Genomic DNA, 25,777 nt, shown 5'->3' with positions numbered 1-25,777 from the left:
CAGTGATGCTTTAAACCGGAAAAAAGCATGAAAAGTACAGTTGAGGCCACTGCATGGGTTTATGCCTCAATGATAGGCAATCATATTGGTTTGTACTTGGTGTGTGGCCATCCTTACAAGGAACTCTGAGAGCCTGTTTTCTGTCTCATCACATAGCCACGTGGGGGCACAAGGGCACTGGCCCAGCGATGGCCTGGGTCTCGGCCCCGACCTTCGCCTCTGCTCTATTACAGGTGTGGGTGGATGCAGCCGCCCAGATCTTCTTCTCTCTCGGCCCTGGCTTTGGGGTCCTACTGGCTTTTGCGAGCTACAACAAATTCCACAACAACTGTTACCAGTGAGTATCTGGGGCTGCCCCAAGCCAAGCGTGGAAGCAGAATGAGCATAAGTAGCCTGGAGGAAGGCAATCAAATTGATGGCCTCTCACCTGGCCAGGCTCAGGCCATGTTGGCACTCTGACCCTCAGGAGTACCCCAGGTGCCTGGCCAGTTCACTCATGGCCAGAGCAGCCACCCAGAGCACAGCCTCACCCAGGCCCCTCAGGAGAGACAGGCCCCAGACTTCTGTTTTGTGAGAGTCTCTCTTTTCCAAGAAAATTAAATTCGGAAGCAGGTTTATAAAAATTGCAACATACATTAAGTGTTTCTATTTGACCTGTTAATATTTAGCAACAAAAATTGTGATGTGAAACATTATATATACATACACACACACACACACACACAGAGTAACAATTGTGCTGTTCTGACCAACGCAGAATGCTATGATTTATATGAAAATCTCATTTCACAAATTTAACAAAACAGGTAATATTGTACCAATTATGACTGAAATATCACGCATCATCTTTAATTTTGTCTTAACAGTCTGTCACAGATGATGACGTTCAGTAATCTGACTGTGCTATTCATACGACAATTACAGAATTTTTTTTTAAAGGAATTTACATGCACCCTAAGCAATGTGGCCTTGCATTGGGACATCAGCCTAAAGTTGTATTATGATAAAGTTGTATTATTAGAAGTGTCAGGATGTCTTTGTGGCACTCTTACAACCTCATTTACAAATAATGTCAAAAGTCTAAATCTGAGGTCTTCTCAAGTGTGAGGCCAAGGCCCCCACTCTAGCTCAGGCCCTGTTTCAGAACAAGGCTTGTTTGAAATCCAGCAGTCTGTGCTCTGCTGCTTTAGAGGATCATCTCTTGAAGCCACTCCTGACCTGCTGCTCGCCACATGCCATGCATGGTGATAACAGCAGCTTGTGCTTCGAGGTGATGCAACCTGTCTAAGAGGCTGCACCCTGAGAGGAGACAGGCTTGAAGTCCCTGTGAGCTCAACCTGTTCATCCTTGTCAGTCTGGAGACAGATTCTCCTCAGACTCCTGACTTAGAAATGTCTCAGTCCCTTGGGTTTTCTGCTCCAGAGACGCCCTGGTGACCAGTGCGGTGAACTGCATGACAAGCTTCGTTTCAGGATTTGTCATCTTCACGGTGCTCGGGTATATGGCTGAGATGAGGAAGGAAGATGTGTCTGAGGTGGCCAAAGATGCAGGTAGGGACCTTGGGTTCTGTTTGGGTTACTTGCTCCCAATGAACTGTTTTGCTGCTCTTTGGATCTTTACAAATATCTTAACTTTTGCATTATTTCTAACAGTTCCTCTTAAATTTTTCAAAGGTTTTAGAGTCTAAACCCTTTCCATGTGTTCAGGCCATAGTGGAGATGGGACAGCTCCCTTGGGGCCCAGCACTAAGGCCTTGATACACTGTGGGCTTGAGAATATGACTTGGATGACGGCTCTTAAAACTAGTGGGTCTGGGTCCTTTGATGGGTCCAAGTCTAGTAAGCACACGATTACCAGTCCTTAGAATTTCCTTTTGCAGAGAAAGAACCGTAGATGACGCAGTCACTGTACTCTACTATGAGTTATCATGGAAAAAGAGTGACAGACGTTGAAAGAGAGGTGATGGAATCTTGTGGATGGAGTCCCAGGGCTTCTTGCCAATGTACATCTGTCTTTGGCCTGACGTGGTGCTGTGATCCCGTCAGCCTCATGCCCCAAACTAATGTGCCTGATTTGGACCACGGGAGGTTAAGGACATGTTCCTCATACTATCATGAAAGTCAAAATAGCTGGAAGGCTTTATTCTAAGACCTCTATTATTCTAAAATCAATTTAACATTTTCTACTGTTCTAGAGCTAGAGAGAGAGCTAAGTGCTGTGAAGATTTTGGAGATCTTGGTGGGGGGTGGGGAAAGCACAGATTTATTATATAGTGGAAACTCTTCTTCGTGCGCACAGATTTGCTAGTCTTGGGGTCTCAGGTTTGTTTCTTTCCTCCACGTTGGTTGAGGACACACACTCTCCAAAGGCAGGTACTATTCCCTTCCTGCCTCCCAGGATGTCAGGATAGCCAGGTAGGGTGGTGTGGGGTGCGAGGAGGCATTTGGTACATGTCCAAGCCTTCTTTACATGTAAGGTCTTATGACAGGCGTTGTAATTGTTGGTGTGGTCGTTTCCCCCGAGACATGTCTGTAGGGCAGGTCTCGGTGACCACCTCCTCCTCTCTCCCCATCTCAGGCCCCAGCCTCCTGTTCATCACATACGCAGAAGCCATAGCCAACATGCCGGCATCCACATTCTTTGCCATCGTCTTCTTCCTGATGTTAATCACCCTGGGCTTGGACAGCACGGCAAGTGAATGGGGAGGGAAATCCAGCCCTGGGGAGGCGGGAGGAGGAAAAGGAGAAAGCAGAGGAAGAGGCAGAGGCAGCTGTAGCCATTCCCTCCCGTCCTGGCCACCCCAGGCCATGTTGTCTGCTGCCTCCTGGTGCTTCGCCAGCCCCTGTTCACTTGGGCACTTACTACCCTGTAGCGCATCAGTCATTAATCGCAGCAGACCCCAAGCAGACTTTTTGGCACTAAGGGACCGGTTTAATGGAAGACAACTACTCACCTCCTGCTGTGGGGCCCAGTTCCTTACAGGCTACACACTGGTACCAGTGCATGGCCTGGGGGTTGGGGACCCCTGATTCGTGGAATAATGAGGGTAAAGCGCCAGGCAAGGTCAAGAGCTCAGCACATGTGAACTGCTGTGATTGTGCTTTGTCCCTTGACCAGACTGGCAGCACCTCAAGGCCAGGGCAAGGTCCCTCTTATCTCAGTGCTCTGTGGCCCAGCATTCATATCATTAACATGGAACGAGTCTCAGCTTGGAGTTGCATTTCTGGAAAAACCAGAGTCTCCCCCAGAGACCTCATGGGGAGAAGTGCTGTCCGTGTGCTATACTTTCTTTCCTTGGTGTCCTTAGGGATCAAAATGATGGGGTAATATGGAGATAGGGCCAGTGAGGAGGGGGAGCTGCTCACGGTCAGCTTGACAGGCCACGTGGCAATCTTAACCCCTCCCTCTTTTCACTGTCCTGGAAGTAGCAGATCTGTCCCCAAGTCTCCATGATGACTGTTTGTGTGCCCCACTCAGTTTGCAGGCTTGGAGGGGGTGATCACAGCCGTGCTGGATGAGTTTCCACACGTCTGGGCCAAGCGCCGGGAGTGGTTTGTGCTTGGCGTGGTCATTACCTGCTTCTTTGGATCCCTGGTCACCTTGACTTTTGTGAGTACAACCCCAACCGAGAGTCAGCTTTTCATTGGGCATTGGGACACTGCACGAAGCTCTTTCTTTCCAGCCCGCAGGGAGCCCTGGCTTTGGGACCAAAGCAGGAGAGGCTGTTACTGCTGTTAAGAAGTTAGTCATCACGGAGAAGGAGAAAAGTTGTTTCTGGCGGCATCTGTCTGTAGAATTTGGGCATGGAGCTGGAGGTTCAGCATTTTATAGCAAGTCCAACTAGATTTCTATCTGGAGAAAAACTAAGACTTGCCTTCTCAGTCTATTTCCAGTCCTAACGGCTGCTTTCATGGGAATACTGCCCAGAATATCTGGAGGCTGGCACCTCCAGGGTTTGTCACTTTGTCTCCTCCAGAGAAGTTGCAATGGTGACGAAGTCAGACCCTCTCCGGTGATTTCTTTTTGAGGGGGAGGGGAGCTGAGGTAAACACTGTAAAACTGTACATCAGTACCCCTAGGCATGGCAGGCTTGTACCCTCCTGACTCAAGGTGGATTTTGTAAATCAACTTATCTTCAGGCCATGACCCAAATGGCTCTGGAGCTTCAGCAGGGCTTTGGGGACCGCGTAGGACCCATGGGATTTGTGATTCAGGACAGAGGCAAAACCATGACCACTGGGCTGTGTGTCCGCTGTTGTAGGTTTCCCAGATTCAGTCTTTAGGGACCAGGAGTCTCCAGGGTAGAGTACACAGTAGGTGTTCGGTAAACTGAAGAGAGTAGATCGAGAGGCACTTTTCAGTTTGTCTTTAAAGCTTTGTGGGGAGAGGAAACGAGAGTGACCGGTAGGGCTGGAAGAGGAGTCTGATAAGATGAGATCTTGCCTACCCTGCCAAAGCCAGTCTAAGAGGCAGGCTCTAGGATATTTGTATTAGATCCAAGGTGAGAACTTTGCAGGATTATCCTAAGAAGTTCTTTTTGTCTCTGTTGAAAAGAGGAGGCAGTGCCTCAGTGGGCCTTGAACCAAGTTGGTGGTCTCGTTTCCAGGGCGGGGCCTACGTGGTGAAGCTGTTGGAGGAGTTTGCCACGGGACCTGCAGTGCTCACTGTGGCCCTGATTGAAGCAGTTGCTGTGTTTTGGTTCTACGGTAAGATACTTCCTTCCACCATATCCTTCCTACACCAGCCTATGTAGGCACCAGAATACACAAGGGCTGGATTTGTCGGAGAAAGGCAGGCCAGTGTACAAGACGTCCCCTCCTGCGTGCCTTCTTCAGAAACAGGTCATTGTTTCCTCCAGACTCTGTACAACAGATTGCCTAAGCTCCTGGGAAGACGTTTTTTTCCGAGTAAATGTTTACTCAGTGGACAGGCTGAAGTGGTTCCCTATAGCTTATCCACAGTGGTTGCTTAAGATCTGACAGGCTCTGAGAGTTGGACAGACGGCTAAGAACTAGTGCACAGTGATTGCATCTGCAGAGTGTACAATATTCTCCTGTTACACAGAGTGGCCTCAATTTAAATTTCACAAGTAGGTTCTCCCTCCAGAGCCCTTAGACACACTTTAGGAGCTTATCTTCCAGGCAAGAGGCCAGAATGTTTGTTTGGATTATCTGTCTTGGTAAAACCTCCAGTTTATTGCCCTTCCCCCAACTGTGGGATGAAATCTGATAAGGGTGAAACCACCAGGAATGCAGAGTAAGCTGACATGGGTCCCTGGGCAGAGATCCCAAGAGCCCATGGGCAAGGATCAGGAGGGCACAGACAGCAGAAATGAAGAAAACCAAGTTCAGAGATCTTTAAAATCAAAAAGTTAATATTTCATTCTGAATATATTTATTTTCCCAGTTTCTGTGATAGCACAACAGCTTTAGTATGTACATCATTACACAGAACATGAAGAAGGGGGGGCCCATGTTCTGAGTTATATGTGGGCCCGGTTTTGGGACTTTTTTTGTGTGTTTGAAAGAAGTCCTTCCCATCCCCTCAGCACTTCAGAGAACCAAGTTCAAAGTCTGTGATGCTACAGACCTGTGGGCACTTTCAGGGAAGCAACCACAGAGCGCTCTTCCTTCCCCTTCTCCATCTCTCCCCAGTAGGAGTTCCCACTTCTCACTTTCCTGCCAGTTACTTTGTAGAGAAGAACCTTGATCTTGATCTGACAATATAAATGAGCAATAGTGTGGTTAGAATTTCCTCTTGAAAGTTTCTAGCATATGGTCAGAGTCAGTCTCTATCAAGTGGGTTCAACATTTTTAGACAAAGTTCAACTTCCTTTTCTATAGTAAGGATAAAATCAGATATATGGTGAAATCCTAGAAGGGTGGTGTGGGCACCAAGATGAGGCTTTAGGTCTCTCCCCAAATGTCCACCAGTCCTCCCACTCTCTGTAGAAAGAGCTTTGCTTGCTGTAACAAGCATTTTTGTGACATGTTCCCCATCCCACTTTCAGGCCAGATTGGTGTCCCTGAACCCCTCCTACGGAGAAATTCCAGAGTTGCTACTCTCTCTGAGTCAGGGGCTAGGAGGACAGTCTGTTTCCTCTCTCAGTCAATCTCCTTCTCCTTTGGATGACTGTAGGCATCAATCAGTTCTGCAGTGATGTGAAGGAAATGCTTGGTTTCAGCCCTGGATGGTTTTGGAAGATCTGCTGGGTAGCCATCAGCCCTCTGTTTCTCCTGGTGAGTTGTCATCTCCCTTCTCCTGGCCCTGGAGAAGAGATTCACCCTCACTCACTCACCAGCACCCCTAGGGAGTTAACCCCTCCTCTGGCTTCCGTCACATTATTTCATCGCTTCCCCGCTCCATGATAATAACACATAACATTCACTGAGCAAGAACTGCCAGGCCAGACTTTATGCTAAACTTACATCCACTACTGGTTTTTTTTTTTTAATGAAAAGGGTGAATTTATTATGAATATGAAATCATTATAAATTACACACACAAAACAGCAGAGTCCCCAAGATATATGAAGCAACCACAGAACTGAAGGGAGAAACAGACATTTCTATGATTATACTTGAAAGCTTCAATCTCTGGTTTTCAATATTGGATCAAATGTCTACACAGGCGTTCAATGAGGAAATGGAAGTTAAACTCGGGTCTCAGTTCGATTTTTGGTCTGAAGTTTTACACCCAGGGTGAGGGCCTTGTCTGCCTTTCCTGAGTCTCAGCCCCAAGCATCATTCCTTCCCTGCGTGGAGAATATGAAAGGGAACTAACAGACAGACATGGCTTCTTTCCTCAGGGAGCTAATCCAGTGTCTCTCCTTCCTTTGAAAAACAAATGAAAGGCTTTAAGTAGATTATCTAGAAGCACTGATAATAATATAAATGAATAACCCATTTATGTCAAGACTTCTGCTTCTAGTAATGGCAGACTAGTGATCCAGACCAACCCTCTCACTGAAAACAGCTAACATCTCTGGACTTAAAAATACATTGTGTTTTGAGTGTACCAAAAAGCAACAGCAAGATGACAGGATAATAAGGAACTACGAGGCCAAGATCTAGAGGAACACTGGAGCCCACAGCATATACCAGAGCCCCTGGTCCTGAGAGTATCTGCTGCTCGGGGCAAAGTTGGCTTTGGTTTTGGAAATCCTAGCGTCCAGGGAATGGAAGTCAAGGAGGGCTTCTGTGGTAGAGAGAGAGACGCAGCGTAACAGAAGTAAGAATGAGCACGCTGCCCATCTTACAGATGAATATCGAGACATGCAGGTACACAAAGCACAAAAAATAAAGGGCTGCCCTGGGAAAGTCAAAAAGAATGCAAAAGAGTTATTTTGAAAGAAGGCACAGCTGTATCCATGTCCTCTGAGGAAATGAATGGCCCAGATATCCTAATAAGCTGGACTGAAGGAACAGTCTCTGCCTCTAGAAGATCAAAAAGCTCCTTCCACCCTAAATTGAGTTAGATAAATGAAAGAAGTGAGAGTAGTCCCTGCTGATGTGCACGGAGTCACTTTATCCCAGGCTACCTGAGAGCGTACTTGGGATGTTAGTAGAGCGCTTATCCGTCTTTGGGCAAACAGGCAACCCTTGGAGCTGAGCACTCTCATTTGACAATAAATGAATTCTACGTCTGACTCAAGATCTATGCCTAAAGAACTTTGGCGGGGGTCATCTTTAAGAAAATGAATACAGAATTACTAGGATACCTGTTAGGTCCTTCATGAGCAGCACAGTAAGTCCTAGTGGCCAAGATAAATATTATTATCTTTTTGACCACACCAAGCAGCATGCAGGATCGTAGTTCCCTGAAAAAAAAGATTGAACCCAGGTGCCCTACAGTGGAAACACAGTCTTAACCACTGGACAGCCAGGGAAGTCCCAATAAATGCTGTTTTTATGCAATATTTTTTTTTAAATTAAAACTAATGCAAAAAAAATTACTGATGAACAAATTCCAGCATTTTAAATAAACACAAGATCTGACCGTATACTTGGCATGTCTCACCTCACTCACTCTAATCTGGTCCTATCAAGAGTCTGTCTTTTTAAAGTATTGCACTAAAATATTATTTCTTGATTACTGAATTCTGGCACCCCCTTAAATGCTGTATCCAAGTTGAATACCTCATATGCCTTACTTTAGTCCTGGCCCCATGCTTTTGGTATTTTCATTTCTGTGGTGGTCTGGCAAACTGGGTGAACACTTGGGCTACAATCAATGAGTTTCTGTGCCTAAAATCCAGGTACAGATCTGGATTCGGGCACGTGACTTATTTCTGTGATGTTCACCATACTCACTTCTTCTAAAGGTGCTTCAGGGCACAATTAAGAGGAGGCAAATCTGTCCTCCACTTCTGGGTTTACTTAACAGATCACTTGCTCTGGGCTTTTTAAGGCTGCTTTAGGTAAACAATAAGTAGCTTACTTAAAATATTCTTTTTCATTGAAGCCAAGTTATAAAAAAGAAAATACTGTATATGAGCAAGAGGAGGTGGGGGTGTCTGGAGCAATACTTAGTGGCCACAGTGAGAGCTTGCAGCCTCCCTGGACTGCGTGAGGTTCCACACACATGACACCAAGATGAGACGAGTTACAGCAGACATGGCTCCTGACCAGACCCTACGTTTCTCTGTTCCAAAATCACCTTCCTTAGTAGCCGGGACTGGGGCTGAGGAGAGTCTGTCTGGAGAAAGGTTTGCGAATGGCTAGGCTCGTTTTGAAAGCTTCTTCCTGGACTTAGGATAGTACTGTGCTGAATATGGATGTGTGTTTAACAGTTTCCCATTTTTATTACCTGAGGACAAAGAAAAAAAGATAAAAATAGACATTTAACCACCCAAATAATTTACATTACTGTCTTCTTCAAGACTATGAAATAATAAGATAAAATTAAATCAAGAGCAATAACGATTTCAGCACAGCGGTTACTAGGCAAAAACTGGCATTTACGCTCTCTCTGGAAAACAAACTGAAATAAGAAAACTCATAAACTGAGTGTTGGGAGGGCAGCGTGAAATTTTTCTTGGTTTAAATCTTCACTGAATTTTCAAGTAAAAAGTGTATTAAGCTGCTGTTCCCTTCCATTATTCCTTTCATTACAAGGGCCGGTGGCAGACAGGCATTTGTTGTCAAGATGCCTTGTGGCAGAGCCATCTTTGTTGAAACCCTAGTCCTTAGCTTGGGGTTAATATAAAGAGAGGGGAGAGAAGAAACAGGTGCTCAGGAGTCTGCATCCTCTCCAGGTCTTGAGAACCTTATTATGTCTCCTGGACGTAGGTGCCTTCCATCTCACCAAAAACGATCAGCAGAGAAATGCAGGGGGAAATAAAGAAAAACCAGAGAGAGAGAGATGAAGCCCTAGGACTGGCAGGAGCCGTGGAGAGGTTGCCCAGTTTATTCTTCCACCATCTGACAAACTGGGCCCTGAAATATGCCTGATGAATGCCAGTCTCTTCTTTGTATCTCCCCTCAATAACTCTGAGGCCTTGGCATGCCTACTGTAGGGGTTGAGGTGGGGGTTGGGGAGGAAAAATCAAGATAAGCCCTTCCTTGTTTGCAGTTGAGGCACAGAAATTAGTGACTTCTTTGTGTCAAGAGATCAATCTAGGCTATCTCACCCTCAGGCAATTTCCTGAAATTTTCTTCCCTTTAGCGTTGGTGGCTTCCCCAGTGGCTCAGCAGGTAAGGAATCCACTTGCAGTGTGGGAGACCTGGGTTCAATCCCTGGGTTGGGAAGATCCCCTGGAGAAGGGAAAGGCTACCCACTCCAGTATTCTGGCCTGGAGAATTCCATGGACTGTATAGTCCATGGGGTTGCAAAGAGTTGGACACAACTGAGCAACTTTCACTTCACTTTCTGCGGTATCAGGACTGTCTCTGTGTGGGTGTTGTGAAAATTTTTTTAATGTTTCTTGAAATTTCTGTTTTAGTTCATCATCTGCAGTTTTTTGATGAGCCCACCACAGCTACGACTTTTCCGGTATGATTATCCTCGGTGGAGCATCATCCTGGGTTACTGCATAGGAACCTCATCTTTCATCTGCATCCCAACATATATAACTTATCGGCTGATTGTCACTCCAGGGACACTTAAGGAGGTATGTGCTAGTTAATGTGTGTGTAGATTGGTAATTGTTTGGGAAGGAAAGGGTTCTTATGCTCTATTCAAAGGAGAGAAGTCCACCACAAGGATTCACCAAGAGGCTCTCAGCCTTATATAATCATATACCTACATCACTCTGTAGCCTCTGATAGCTGCCACTATCATCTTAAGGCATCTCCCATAAGCCTCAAGTATGAAGGTGAATGAGGGAGCTGTTTGGATGGGCCACAGTGCACAGCCTGGTGTATAGCATTCTAAACATATCAGAAAACTACTTTGCCTCCTGCATTCCATTGAGCACAGACATCAGATCAGTGGTGTCTGGAGCAATAACACAAATTTGATTTAAGTGGATTTACTTTAAATCCACTTAAGTAGAGATTATGGTGGAAAATGTCTGTGGTCACTTTTCTAACAGCAATGTGATAAGGGCTATTTCAAAAATCATCACTAAATAAGGATGTTACAACAATATTATGTGCGTGTGTGTTAGTCACTCAGTCGTGTCTGACTTTTTGAGACCTCGTGGACTGTAGCCCACCAGGCTCCTCTGTCCATAGAATTCTCCAGGCAGGAATACTGGAGTGGGTTGCCATTTCCTTCTCCAGGGGATCTTCCCGACCCAGGGATCAAACCCAGGTCTCCTGCATTGCAAGTGGATGCTTTACCATCTGAGCTACTAGGGAAGCCCAATAATATTATAGTTTTAGCTTAAGTTACTGGAGAAAAAAAAAAGCTGCCATTGGATTCGTGTCAGTAAATGAATAGTGTGCTGTAAAAATTTCAATAACAGAACCTTACAATTTGTATAAGATTGTATATATTTTAAAGTATCTTCATGTAGATTATCTTACTTTGTTATCAAAATACCTTGTGAGGTAGATGGGCAGGTATCCTTAGCGAAGATACTGTATCTGGGAATGCTGTTGCTCACGGTTTCCTTATTTTAGTGAAGTGTATAGGGACACACAGCAGAGGGAGGCTCAGAATCCAGGGCTTCTGGCTTTTGGTCTAATGCACTTTCACTTTTAGGTGCAGCTTCTCTTTTGCGTCCTCAGGGTACTAATGGTTTGTGTATGTAGAAATTGGCTCTAGAGGTTAGGGAGACAAGATGTCACTTTTCCTCCTGTGCTGTCAGAGTTAGCAGTTCAGGCCACCAGGATTCCCAGCAATGTTAGCAAAATTGAAAATGCTGGGTCGTTACTTGCTTGGTTGTGTTTCATGCCACAGCGAGGTTACTGTGGCAGGACAGCCTGAAGTGGCTGCTTACAGAAGTCTGTGGGTGGGTGCTTTTGTCAGAGCTGAGCTCAAAGGTGAAAAGTGGTATTTGGGGGAAAGCTAGAGAGATGTGCTCTCTAACAACCTGAGATCAGAGCTGGGCCCGTATGTGGGCTCTTAGAAGCAAAACTCAAATATGAGTTTATCACACTCATCTTCCTAAAACATTTCACAAGAAATGAAGCAAGAGAGCCTGAGGCAATTGCATAGCACCTCTTTTCTGAGAACTGAGATTGCTTCTTTCTCCAAATAGAAAAACTGAATTCTAGGTGAACAGAACTCTGCAAGGAGTTACTAATTTCCTACTCCCACAACAGCCCTATTACAACCTCATTTCTCCCAAAGGGCCGTGGATTCTGGTGTTGTCTGAAATACATGCTCAGGCCAGAGCCACTGTGTCTGCTCCTTCAGGCTGTTCTTCACGGCAGTCATGCCAGCCAGCCCACTGACCCCGCTGACCGAACCCAGAGGCCAAGGTCAGGATTGTGCATTCAGGTCAATAGATTTCAGCATTCTTTGGTCACAGACTGTACCTCAAGTCTTGGTCATCTTTCCTGCAAATTCCCGTTGGCCAGAAGGAAATGCTACCCAAAGGTGTACAATTAGAGAGCTCAGATCCATTGGTAGTAGAGGTGAAGGTTGACTGCAGGGCCATGTTTGGCACAGGCCACCAGATGGGAAACAGTGGGTTAGGAAGCCAGTCAAGGGGGCCTGGGAGGGAAAAGACTATGGCAAGTCACTTACCTTCTCTGAGCCTTAGTTTCTTCATCTTTAACATGTGCTCATTGAACTGGATTAACATTTCCAAAGTGTGTTGTAAGGAGCTGTAGTTCCATGGGATATCAATTAAGTGTTACTGCTGGGGAAATGTTACATGGTCAAATAATTTTGCAGAATGCTGGATTAAGGCAAAGTTAAATAGGTCTCTTTACAACAGGACTTCTGAAAAGCCTTAACATGCCTATATGCATGCTTAGTTTCTGAGAGGAATAAAGCATGTTCTTGCCAAGCACCCCAAGGGACTATTAATTTTTTTGTGAATGCCAGACTTAACGGTCTGTAACATTCTATGTATGAGGGAGGGAGAACTCATATGACATTTTGGTATGGTTTAAAAAAAAAGAAAAGACTTAAGAGAAAAGTAAATTTCTTAACTCTTCTGGGCCCTAGCCATATAACAAGGCTGGAGTTTGTGGAGTAAGTCACCACCTGCTCACCTGTAATTTAGAGCCTGTCATGAGCATCTGCAACCTGGAGGTCTCAAGGTTGGAGTCATCACCTCGATTAGGTGACTGTCAGAGAAGCCCTTAGTGACCTGCAGAAAGACACTGGGAATATGGTCCCTAATAAGTAAGCAATCATGAAGATGGGAACTGTGATCCAATGCTTGCATGATCACCTTGCAGAAGGCCAGGGACTGGCAAATTTTGAGAGCAGTAGTAGTCTGGCAACTGGAATGCTGCCCAAATACGGGAAATAAGTGGACCTGGCCTTTTGGGAGATGAGCAGTCAGAAGGGCAGCAGAATGGGCAAGTAGAGGTTAAAGCACAAAACCTTTTGTGCTTTTCACTGTGGGTCTTGCCTCTGCCATATGCCTGACTGCTCTTTTCTCTCTGCACAGTATAGCTTCACTGAAGACTAGTTAGAGTGATGTGTCCAGTTCTCAAAAGGCCTAATTCTCCTTTATCAGTTATGGGTTACAGATGGTTTGTGAAAATTTGCTTTCTATGACTAGACATGTCCAGGTAGCTGATAAGCACTGTAGTAACTCCTTTTTAAATGGATTCCCAGGGTGAGGTTTCGTTACGGTCATCAGGATCATAACATGTACAATTTTGTGAATTTCATTACCTATGAGAATGGGAACTTTTAAAATTTCATAGGCCCTGCTCCTTAAGAATAACTCCCAGAACCAAGAAATAAAGATTAAAGGGGATCACATACTTTTCAATCCAACATAAAAGGACAAGTAGCAGAGCTTCACCTAAAATCAATAAATCAAAATATACTTTCAGATCCAATTTTGCTTTGTTAGCCATAGGTTCAGACTTTTGGCCATCAAAGATTTTATTGAGCAACTGAGTATTTTCTTTCCAAAACCTCTGTAGTGCTCCCCACATCTCTGAGCTGCTTCACGTCACCCTGATGCTAAGTTTTACAAGGCAGGTTGCATGTTTCACACCCAAACCCAAGCATATTTCAGATCTGTCCCAAAGCTTCTGTGCACCCCAGCTGTTTCTATGGTAAAAATTCTCAGTCTTTTCCCTGTAATGAGTACTATGTCAAAATGAGATTGCTTTAGGAATGATGATTTGAATGGGTACATCTTTTAAAATTATGTAATAATTTGCACCCTTGTATGAACTAACTACAGGTGAATTCATTAAGGCAGTAACATCTCATTAAGGCTGTTCCAATGACTGACAGCACTTATGCACTGTGCCTGTAATGTGTGTGCAGGGCACAAGGAGCCTGGCTGAGGTGGGGGGAACCAGAATCCAGGGCTTACTCTGCTCCCCAAGCCCTGCGGGCCACATGCAGCCTCCTCTGCCCAGAGAAATGGATGTCCTTTCCCAGACCATCAAAGGCATGTTATGGGCCAGCATTGGTTCTATTCAAGGGTCATCATTTTCTCCTATTAGTGTTAAAGTGACTTTTTAGTTTACAGATGCTTTTATATAGTTCCTTTATATGGCATTTCTACCCATATTTGAGAACAAACAAATTAGGGATTCCTTTCGTTTTTAAATTTCTTTCTTTGGCTGTACCTCATGGCATGCAGAACTTCCCAGGGATCAAACCTGCACCCCCTGCAGTGAAAACGTAAAGTCTTCACCACTGGACTGCCAGGGAAGCCCTGGGATTCCTTAACAGAAGTCAATAAAACGATTCCAATTTACTATTAACCACCATTTAAATGCTATTTAACCTTTAATATTAATGTTGAAAAAAACTTTAAGCATTAAATTACAAGAATATTTATAACATCATATCTTCTTCCTAACAGCGTATTATTAAAGGTATCACCCCAGAAACACCGACAGAAATTCCCTGTGGGGACATCCGCTTGAATGCTGTGTAAAACATCAACAAAAGGAAGATGACTTCCCAATAACCTCTTCTTCCAGTCCTGACAAGTCACACATCGCCTTCTCCCTCTAAGTCAATGAGTTTCCGGCTAAGCCTATCAATGGAAGGGCCTTCATAGAGACACAGTCCCAAAAGACCACGGTGCCCAGATTCTTTCGGCCTCCAGTCACTTTGTGTGAAATCTCTGGGACATGTTACGACGTTAGACTCTGTGATGCAGCTAAAGTGGACTGCTGAATGTGTGAAGCTGTGTATGGAGGTGATGAAAACCACCACGTCGTCATTAGGACTAGTTTAGGATCAAGTCTGTGAAAGTCTCCTGTGTCATTCCGTCTTAAGATCACCAGTATCTAATATCGTTTGCTTCCAAAGATTTCAACTGCATAAACCATGTAGGAAAAAACAGGGATACTGTCTTGCTAGCCATATGTTTTCTGAGTAGCAGAGAATCCTATAGCTGGAGTCTATTAGAACCCCGTAACCTGTGTGCTGCTGTGGAATCAGGAGAGGAAGAAGCTAAACTGAAAAATAACGTGTATGTGTGAGCATGTGTGTCTGTGTGTACAACTGTTCCAGTGTATCCTTACCCGTTACAAACTATATGAATTTCCTCTAGTTTTTTTTTACATTAACAAATTCCACCTACTGAAATTTGTATGTATGTTATTATTTGAAGGGTATAACGACTATGACAGGCTCTGCCACCTATTCCTTTTCCAAGGACACTGCTTTAGCCCATATGCTTTCCTCTGTGGGCTGGCCGTTAGTATTTGCTGCACTTCCCTGCCATCCTCCTGCCTGTCTCTACTAAACATACAGGGTAACAGTTCACAGGCTAATCTGGCCTATTTCATTAGTTGCTGTGGCTTGGCTGTGAACTACTTTGAAGATGAATATTGATAAATGCATCTTCAGTGTTCAGTTGGCTATCTGGTTTAAGCTCTGTCTACTTCAAATGACTGAGTTTGACCACTAAGGTTATTTTGCTTTGTTAAGAGTAGATAAATCTAATTCTCACAGGGTGTAGAGGTCTGACACCCTGACCTAAACCAAGGTCATCCTCAATCCAAAAGTAATTGAGAGTCTGGTAAGTGAACCTCCTCCCAACTCCCTGACTTTCCAAGGTGGCTATCAAGATAGTGGGCCTTCCAGATAATTTTCAAGATTGAATCTAAATAAGGCTGATTGGAAAAGGGACACTTAAGTTAATAAAACCACATAAAACCCTTAATACAGATCTAGTAAATGTGACTCCAGTGGCTTGGGACGCTCAGATGCATAGGTAGAGAAGCAAATTTTACCTTGCAGTGACATTTCCTTAACCAAAACCTTGAAGGCAGTAAAGCCTGGTCAATGATAAAAGGACTCAATCTTCTGGCTGCGTTATCACATCAGTCCTCTATATGAATCTAATTCAATCCTAACAACCTTACAGAAAGAAGATCCCTATAGTAGAGGCCTAATTTCATCCAATTATAGATCTTTCTCCCTTGGCTTCCTTTCCCCAACAATATTCCCCAGCCACTGTATTCCACTACGTCCTTCTATTTCTGATGCCCTGCTTTCCCCAGTGGGGTATTTTTCCCATAGATGTCAGCTGCTGAGAAATTTCCCAAATTATCAGAGGGAATGAGGAGGGGGATTTAAAATGACTCTTAGTGACCTACCTTATCTTTGCTTTTTCATTCTTTCTTGCTACCTTATGTCCATTCTCTGCTTTCTAGGGTGCTGAAAGGAGAGAGGTGATGTAAGTGGCAGTGTATTTGGTGGTAAATAGCTTTGCAAATTTTAAGAACTTGCTTTATATGGATTCGCCCCCTCTCACACACGCTTATGCATTTTCCAGAGATACCATTTTTTAAACAGGACTTTTTCAAACAAAGAGTTTTGTCAAGCCAGGTGTTATACAGGTGTTTTGAAAATTTTCAAATGTCACTAGACTTTAAAACAATCCAAAATCTCTCTTCAATATAGTCTGCATTTACTTGATTCCTATTTATCACTACTACTCTGAATTTCAATTTTTTAAGGAAAACTTAGTTGGTAGACCAACTTTAAAATAATCTTTTAAAGACCTTTTACATTTAATGTAGCATTTACATAAAAGCAAAAAATAAAAATGGAATGAATTGTAAAGTGCTGAAGTTAATTTCTTTTCTGTGATTTACTAGTCAGAAATAAGGAACAGACAAGGCACAACAAAAGAAGGGAGGCCAATTCAGTTGACTGAGATTGTTCCTATATGTTGATATGTAATGGAGTCCAAACAATTTATCTCCATTCCAAAAAACTTGAAACCCATTTAAAACTTACTCCATTTTTGTATGGAATGCATGACTTGTAACCTAAATTTACTGCCCTGGCTGCCCCATCTGGAGATGGAAGCAAAGACCCCTACAAACCCACCCAGTCAATGTATTAGCTCCAAAATCATATAATGACAAATCAAATAATGAATCTCAAAGTGAGGTCAGTCACTCTCTCACCATCCTTTTTATGCAGCTTGTTAATTTGGTGCCACCAATACCAAACTTTTAAGTACGAAGTTCCATTTAACTTATCCACCCCAAATCTCCTTAAAAAGGGAGATTCTCCTAGAATTAGAACTATGTTCTCTCTGAAAAGTAGGAAAGACTGACCTGGTATGTTCTATCTGTTGTACAGTTGATTTGGAGGTCACCATCAAAGCAAAGCTTAAAACCACAGAATGCAGTGGCTTAACTGTGGTGTTCTTATGCATCTTAAGACAATCATTAGCTATCCAATGGTACAATCCATGCCTGGTTGCTTTTGTAGCATGTCTTTTGGCTCATAAATCAACACCTGGTGCTTAAGATGTCATTAAAACAAGGCAGTATTCAGAAGGCATTTTCTCCATTTTTTTGGTCAGAGACAGTTGGGAAGAGCAGTAGATCCCTCAAAGAGACTATTACAACCTGTCATCACCATAAAGCAAAGAAAACAAAACAGTTCTATGCAAAATAGGAAGTTGTATACTTAAGTCATCATGGAGCTCACCTGTTACTTGAAAACACAAGCAGAGTTACACAAAAGGCTCTAAATTAGGAAGGTAAATTTAGAAAGTGCTTGCAAAGTATGCTGGAGACTGAAATTTATAAATCCAAATATTGAAAAAAAAATTAAGGAATATCCCTATACTGTAGAAAGCTTTCCTGGTGAAACATTCTGAATTTTTTTCTTCAATATCACAGATAAGTCAATGATATATATTAAAATGTGTCTTGTTTAGTTCCATGGAAGGGCTATTTCAAAAGCTCTAGATCTTTTGTTATTTTTATAGTATCACCTTTCCCCCTCATTGGTTAACTGTCTCTAAATGTCAATGATGGAACAAAGTTTTAAATAACTACATTAGAGGGCAGAAACAAACCTACTTAATTTCTCTACTCTTCCTGGCATCTAGAAATTTCTAAATAAATATTTCCTCTCCTAGAATGACATAATACTCCTCTCAATTTTTTAATAGGCATTTACTACAGTGGAAAAGATGGACTCTTAAGTATGCCTTTGCTTGTGTAACATATAGTTGGAATCCATTCAGTACTGTTTCTACATTAGGTGTATCAAAACAAATTTTGTAAAGATTCACAATATATTTCAATTGAAATTTAAGCTTGCATTTCTCTTAACAACACCTCATAATATCCATACCAAACTGCTCTACCACCAATCAAGTTTTTATTTCCTTATCAAAAAGAGACTATCTTCCCTGGCCAAATCTACTTTGGAACCAGTGTGCACTGGTGGAGCACGTCATCAGAAAAAAGTTTTGTCTGCTAAACTAAGAACCTTAACATTTAGGAGAGAGAATAGGTGATTTCAGTCCTTCAGTTCTACAACTGAAGACTACAATTGTAGTAAATAATCTAACAAATTGTAAACACTGACAGTTCAAACAACAAATATTTAGGAAAGAGGAGCTAGCCCATCTTTAGGCTTAAAATGCCTGAAGTGAAAGCGACATACATCAAAAAAAAAAAATCTCAAGAGAAATGTTGAAAATGAAGGAATGAATGAAAGTGTCAGTACGTCAGTTGTGTCCAACTTTTTGCATTCCCATGGACTGAAGCCTGCCAGGCTCCTCTGCCCATGAGATTCTCCAGGCCAGAATACTGGAGTGGGTAGTTGTTCCCCTCTCCAGGGGATGTTCCCAACCCAAGGATTGAACCCAGGTTTCCTGCAATGCAGGTGGATTCTTTACCATCTGAGCCACCAGGGAAGCCCCAAATACCTACATTTCCATAAACAAGAATATTTGCTAATTTTTTAAAAAAGCTACTTGATTCTTACTTGACTCTAATATTAGAAGTATACCTTAAAACTTGATACATGAAAAATGCAAAGTTTAAAGGATAAAATTAGGGACTTATGTAAAATAAGAATTTGCAGTTATTTCTCCAGTAGCATTTAAATATGATCTGATTTACAAAAAAAAAAAAAATTTTCAGGATACTTTGTGTCGAACGTTATCAATGGTAGTGATTTAGTCGCTAAGTTGTGTCCGACTCTTGCAACGCCAGGGACTGTAGCCTGCCAGGCTCCTCTGTCCTTGGGAATTCTCCTGGAAAGAATACTGGAGTAGGTTGCCATGTCTTCCTCCAGTGGATCTTCCCAACCCAGGGATCAAACCCCGGTCTCCTGCATTGCAGGTAGATTCTTTACCAACTGAGCTATGAGGGAAGCCCCAAAAGTATCAATGGGGTGCTTCAAATTCTGGACTATATACAGTTAACTGAATTATAGAAATGGTACTTCATTTTCCTCATCTTTAGTTTCTTCTTCCACATTATTTATAGCTAAGAATAAATATTTTCTACTATTCACCTCTGTCAACTGTGGTTATATGAAATTGTCCAATGTTATCTTTTTATGAAACATTTAAACTTCAGTGACAGAATTAAGCCTGTTTTATTTATACAAAATAAATAGTCCCCTCTTCAAGATGCATAAAATGCCCATGTACTCATTTATGCAATTTAGTCATAGATATTTCAAATTATATTTTAAGACATCAGTAAATGCCTTTTGTTGTTAACTACTACTGTAGTAACTCTTAACATCATGATGAATAGACTGTCTCATTAAAAAGAAAAAACAGAATGAAACAAAAATCCCTTAAAAAAACTCTTAAGGTTAAAAGAAAAATCTTAACTGTGTATTGTAAAAAACATCCCCCAAAATATCACTGCATGTGATCTGCAAATACTTAGCATCAAAAGTACCTAGAACTAGAAATATTAAATTTCAGTAAAGCAAAATGTATTATAATCTGTGTAGAGCTTCAGTTTTTAATGTACTTTCACAGATACCAGGTTTCCCTGGTGGCTCAGATCGTAAAGAATCTACCCACAATGCAGGAGACCTGGGTTCAATCCCTGGGTTGGTAAGATTCCCTGGAAAAGGAAATGGCAACCCACTACAGTATTTTTGCCTGGAGAATTCTGTGGACAGAGGAATCTGGTGTGCTAAAGTCATGGAGTCGCAAAGAATCGGACACGACTGAGGCAACTAGTATTTTCACAAATATCATGTCACTTGATCATCAGATCTATGTGATAGATGTCATTTCCCCAGTTTTGTAGATAAGGAGCATGAAGCACAGAGTGATTAACTGATTTGCCCAGGTTCACACAGCTGGAAAGTTCCAGAACAGGCCTTATACCTAGGTTTTCTGATTGCAGGCCAAAGATTATTTGCATGAAAGTCAAAGTTGCTCAGTGGTATCTGACTCTGAGACCCCGTGGACTATACAGTCCATGGAATTCTCCAGGCCAGAATACTGGAGTGGGTAGCCATTCCGTTCTCTAGGGAATCTCCCTAACCCAGGGATCGAATCCAGGTCTCCCACATTGCAGATGGATTCTTTACCAGCTGAACCACAGGGAAGCCCATTATTTGCATGTCTATCTTTAAAAACATCATCCATATAAAACTCCTAGAAGAGAGCATAGGCTAAACATTCTCTGACATAAATCATACCAATGTTTTCTTAGGTCCGTCTCCCAAGGCAATAGAAAGAAAAACAAATAGGAATTAATCAGACTTAGAAACTTTTGCATAGCAAAGAAAACCATAAAGTGAAAAGAACAACCTATGGAATGGGAGAAAATATTTGAAAACAATGCAAATGACAAGGGCTTAATGTCCAAATACATAAATAGCTCATACAACCCAATCAAAAAATCGGCAGAAAACCTAGACAGTTTTCCAAACAAGACATACAGATGGTCACAGGCACATGAAAAGGTTCTCAACATCACTAATTATGAGAGAAATGCAAATCAAAGTTACAATGAGGTATCATTTCATACCAATCAGAATGGTGACCATTAAAAAGTCTACAAATAACAAATGCTGGAGAGTGTGTGGAAAAAACGGAATCCTCCTACAGTGCTGGTGGGAATGTAAATAGCTACAGCCACTATGAAAAACAGCACAGAGGTTCCTCAGAAAACTAAAAATAGAATTACCATATGATCCAGCAATCTCACTCCTGAGCATGTATCTGGACAAAACTACAACCCCAAAAGATAAATGCACTCCTATGTTCATAGCAACACTATTCACAATAGCCAGACAATATCCAAGACATGGATGCAACCTAAATGTCCATTGATAGATGAATGGATAAAGATGTGGTATGTTTACACAATGGAATACTACTCAGCCATGAAAAAGAACAATGGCATTTGAGACAACACGGGAAAGACAAATACCATATGATACGCCTACATGTGGAATCTAAAATACAGCACAAATGAACCTATCTACAGAACAGAAACAGGTTCACAGACAGAGAGAACAGATTCTGGTTTCCAAGGGGTAGGGGGAAGGGAAAGGAATAGACTGAGAGTTTGGGTTAGTAGATGCAAATTTTTATGTTTAGAATGGATCAACAGCAAGGTCCTATTGTACAGCACAGGGAACTACAACCAATCTTCTGGGATAAATCATAATGGAAAAGAATACAAAAAAGAATGTATATACAACTGAGTCACTTTGCTGTATAGCAAAAATTAACACCTTAAAAATCAATGAAAGAAATATTAAAAAAAAATCATCATCCACAGAAGCCAAAATAAACAGTACTAGAACAAGAGTAAACAAGTGGAGGGAGGAAAATTAAGATAGTGAATCACAGAACAGTTGTTTACCTACTTATACAATTTAAGTCCATTATTTTAGACCTCAACTATTTAAAAGAACATGTATCTAGCCACACATATAATGAATCCCTTATTTATATTGATCCAAATAATTCATTATTTAACCAAGAACTGCTACCCTGTGCTCTAGTATGACAACTCTAACAAAGGAATTCAATTCTTCACCAAAGCTGAAGACTTTTAGCCTGTCATTCAGTCTTCCATGATCTTACCTGAAATTTTCCATTTACACTGTACTATACCCCTCTGTGTACACTCAGTCTATGCTTCTGCAGTATTTGTCACTGTCACTGATAAGACTTAGTATAGAACCTCTATACATGGAATTGTAATAAATGGTACTGTATTTTTAAGAATATATTAAACAAGACATGTTTATAAATAGGCTACCCAGTTCTTTAGCTAATTTTTTTTTATTTAGGGTATCTCCATCTTTTCACCCTTAGCTAAAACTCATTTATACACATAACCAATTTAATATCTTGCTAAGGTTTCATAAAAGAGGAATGATGGCATGACACGAATGACATTTTAAATGTGACACTTTTAAATAAGCAATTAAATGGTACAAATGTATCATAATTTTTATAAAAGAGAGGTATGTTGTGAGCTAAAAAGCTTAGACAAGATCTGTGATCTATATTTCATACTTTAATACAAACTTTAGGACATAAAACGATATTCTCCATTCAAATCCATATTATTTTTATCTGAAACACAGTATTTATAAAATAAACAGCTCCTGCAACAAAATCAACAATAGAAGAGTAAATTATTTTTTAATGGTCATAGTAGATCGAATTTTCCTCATATTACCTATGAGGATTTAGCAGTCTCTTTAGGTTACTTGAATATAACCAAGAATGTCGTACTGATAAGTAAATATTACATATTAACTTAAACATTCAAGATAAAAGGACTGACTTCTGACTTAACCAAAACCCAAAATGAATTTTGAAAATATATTTTAAAACACCCTCCCAACCACTCTTAACACACTCCTTTATATAGCATGTTTCAGGAGTTGTAATTTTCTGTGCTTCCATAGGTCTTTCTACTGGGGCAGTCATTAATCATCTTCTTTCTCAATATATGTCTTTGCATTAATCCTTGCCATTTGCCGGGCCAAGTATCTGTCTCTTGCTGACATTACAGTCTCTTCATTGCTCCGCTTTGCAAACTTGTTCACTGTCTCATGCAGCCTCTTCTGTTCTTTGCCTGTCTCTTGGCATTCCTCTGTGATTCTGTGTTTTGCTCCCAATGACGCTTCAGAACTAGAGGGTTTTTCTGGGTTTCTATCTTTGTCCTTTTCCATGTCTCTCATTTTACTGGCTCTTTCCTGGTTAACAAACCTATCCTTTGCCCTAGAATTTGGGCTGCTTTCCTTTCTGTCTCGATTTCTTTCTGAAGATTCAACACTGACTTCTCGTTTTTCTCTATCTCTATATTTATCATTGCTTTCATATCTTTCTTTTCTTGCTTTCAGATGCTCTTCCTTTTCTTTGCTTTTCTCTTCCTTCTCGCATCCTTTCTCATTGTGTCGGTCATAATTATTTCGTTGTCTGTGTCTTTCCTGTTCTCTGGAGGGATATTTCTCCCGTTTCCATTCTCTGTCATTTCTCTCTCTCTCGTCTCTTCCCCTCAGTCTCTCTTCTTGTTCATGCCTCTTCCAGTGTGAATCTCTGTGATTGGACTCTCTGTGCCTATGGGAATCCCTTTTTTCTTTTCGAGAATCACGGTCAGTGTGATAGCTGTCCTGCTCCCTGGCTGGTCTCTCTTGGTGTTGCTCTTCCCTTTTCTCACGGCCTCCTGACCTGGAGTTTTTTGTGTGGCACTGGGTGCCATGTTCTCTTTCCTCACTAGATGACGGTGAGTGGGTAGGATTCCTGTGATGCTTGGAGTCATTTTTTAGGGTCTCCGTGCCCTTCTCCCTTCTACAGTTCCCTTTCTTTTCCTCTGTTTCATCATTCTCACTGCTCTTAGCATCAAAGTCACTGTCTGCATCCGGGTTTTCCTCTACTTTCACACCAGTATGGCGAATGCAGTTCTCATGAGGTATTCTGCTCTCTGAACTTACTTCATCAGAATATCCTTTTGATTTCTCTTCCTTTATCCCAGACCTTAAGAAAAATAATGTAACACAAAATGCCACATTATTAATTATAGTAAATAAATTCATAGAATTTTTATCAGTACTTAAGTCAATACACTTACAACTGTATATACTTTCTGATTATCCCAAATTCAAAAAGGTACTGATGTCTATTTACCTGGTAAACATCTATCATTAGTATATTCTAATCATTCAGATTATTTTCAATATTGGTAGAAATGAAAAAGTAAAAATCAGCCCTTCTGTATAGACCACTAGAACCTTCAGGTAGGGGTCTGTGGAAGGTTTTCTAGAACCTTCAGATGGGGGTCTGTGGAAGGTCTTCCTTTTTGCCAAACATAGATAACAAATTGGAGAAAGCAATGGCAACCCACTCCAATACTCTCGCCTGGAAAATCCCATGGATGGAGGAGCCTGGTGGGCTGCCATCTATGCGGTCACACAGAGTCGGACACGACTGAAGCAACTTAGCAGCAGCGGGAGACAACAAATTGTTAGGAAAAGGCATATCCTGGAATAAGTACTAGTTTTCAACAAGAAGTTCAAGTTGTGGCTTTTTGTTGGATTTTTATTTTTCTTTCTTTCTAAAAAATACTTAAAATAGTCCTGCAAAAAGATAAATTTTTTTCACCACAAAATGGTGACAAAATCTAATTCTAAATATCACTAAATAATCCTTCTCATGATTGAAAAGGCATCAGCCTCCTGCTATACACCTCAGCATCTATTACAACAAAATGGAAATACGTGAATCCATCCAGCTATTATGATCAGTTACATTAACACTGCTTATACCACCTACATTTTCCCAGCTGATCAGCATGGTTAATTTATTTACATTACTCACACATTCATTCCCAGTAATCACTTATTCATCACACAAACAAAGCAACAACTATGGTTCTCAAGGAACTGCTTTCCTTAGATACAAATTTAGGACAAACTTTACCTTCAAAGTGGGTATATATATATTTATAGCATGATAATTTCACTATTCCTGTATCTTATGGGCTTCCCAGGTGGCACTAGTGGTAAGAACCCACCTGCCAATGCAGGAGATGTAAGAGATGCAGGTTCAATCCCTGGGTCAGGAAGATCCCCTGGAGAAGGGAATGGCAACCCATTCCAGTATTCTTGCCTACAGAATCACACTGCCAGGCTCCCAGGACAGAGGAGCCTAATGGGCTACAGTCCAAAGGGTCACAAAGAGTCAGACATGACTGAAGCAACTTAGTATGCATAATATCTTATAATTTTATTAAAAATTCTTCCAACTCTTACTTTCTAGACCAGTACTAATAGAAATGCCAAAAGAAGTGAGGAATTCCCTGGTAGTCCAGTGGTTATGACTCAGTGCTTTCACTGCCGAGACCCAGGTTCCAACCCTGGTGGGGAATTAAGATTCCACCAGCAGCACAGCATAGCCAGAAAAAAAAGAGTCTACAGAAATGGTAGTGTCCATAATACTGTAGCCACTAGCCAAATGTGAGAATGGAGTACTTGAAATGTTGACTGATGAAACCAAAATTTTAGATTTAATTTAAACAGCCACATGAAACTAGTGGCTACATACTGGATAATGCATTTCTAAGCCCCTGATTATGTGAATCTTTATGTTTTACAGAGGCTAGGTCCTATTTATGAAAAGATACACTTCTCTTTTTATATACTATCTGAACATGCATGCAGAATTACTATAATAAAAATATCTTGAACTAAAAAGCTGTAAATCTCTAGTTATTCATTCAATTAGGTCAGGTTTGGCTAACAACAAAATATGCAACACTACAGTCCTCTACTTCCAGGAAGTTTAAATGATCGTGGGATCATATCAGAACTTAAGGACAGTATCCTTCTTTTTTTTTTTTTTAGTTTTCTTTTTCTGTTTTTGTTTTTTTTTTTAGTTTTTTATTTTTAAAATTTTAAAATCTTTAATTCTTACATGCATTCCCAAACATGAACCCCCCTCCCACCTCCCCTCCCCATAACATCT

At 41.6% G+C, this 25,777-nt stretch overlaps 2 protein-coding genes across 12 annotated transcripts in view; one reads left to right on the top strand and one right to left on the bottom strand.

Moving 5' to 3' along the window:
- SLC6A4 (solute carrier family 6 member 4) overlaps positions 1–14,491 on the top strand; it is a gene marked incomplete at its 5' end in the record, with an annotated part of 32,310 nt that extends 17,819 nt beyond the window's left edge. The window contains 10 exon segments of the mRNA NM_001009446.1: positions 234–337; positions 1,423–1,550; positions 2,578–2,690; positions 3,478–3,609; positions 4,607–4,706; positions 6,139–6,239; positions 9,944–10,111; positions 14,402–14,447; positions 14,450–14,464; positions 14,467–14,491. Coding sequence (NP_001009446.1) covers positions 234–337; positions 1,423–1,550; positions 2,578–2,690; positions 3,478–3,609; positions 4,607–4,706; positions 6,139–6,239; positions 9,944–10,111; positions 14,402–14,447; positions 14,450–14,464; positions 14,467–14,477 — 918 coding nt within the window. The 3' untranslated portion in view covers positions 14,478–14,491.
- Positions 6,441–25,777, bottom strand: part of NSRP1 (nuclear speckle splicing regulatory protein 1) — a 57,980-nt gene continuing 38,643 nt past the window's right edge. For 4 of the 11 annotated variants that reach the window (XM_042255466.2, XM_042255471.2, XM_060395300.1 and 1 more), the window contains 4 exons: positions 16,152–23,791; positions 12,612–12,722; positions 12,139–12,253; positions 6,441–8,808 (listed from right to left, as the gene is read on the bottom strand). In XM_042255466.2, coding sequence (XP_042111400.1) covers positions 22,741–23,791 — 1,051 coding nt within the window. In that variant the 3' untranslated portion in view covers positions 6,441–8,808; positions 12,139–12,253; positions 12,612–12,722; positions 16,152–22,740. Of the gene's footprint in view, positions 8,809–10,986; positions 12,254–12,611; positions 12,723–16,151; positions 23,792–25,777 lie in introns of all 11 variants that reach the window. The other 7 variants (XM_060395306.1, XM_060395303.1, XM_060395302.1 and 4 more) reach the window with 7 other exon arrangements.

This window comes from Ovis aries, chromosome 11, assembly GCF_016772045.2.
Source record: "Ovis aries strain OAR_USU_Benz2616 breed Rambouillet chromosome 11, ARS-UI_Ramb_v3.0, whole genome shotgun sequence".
Lineage (NCBI taxonomy): Eukaryota > Metazoa > Chordata > Mammalia > Artiodactyla > Bovidae > Ovis > Ovis aries.
Note: the sequence above shows the minus strand (reverse complement) of the source record. Positions and strands in the feature narration are given on the sequence as shown.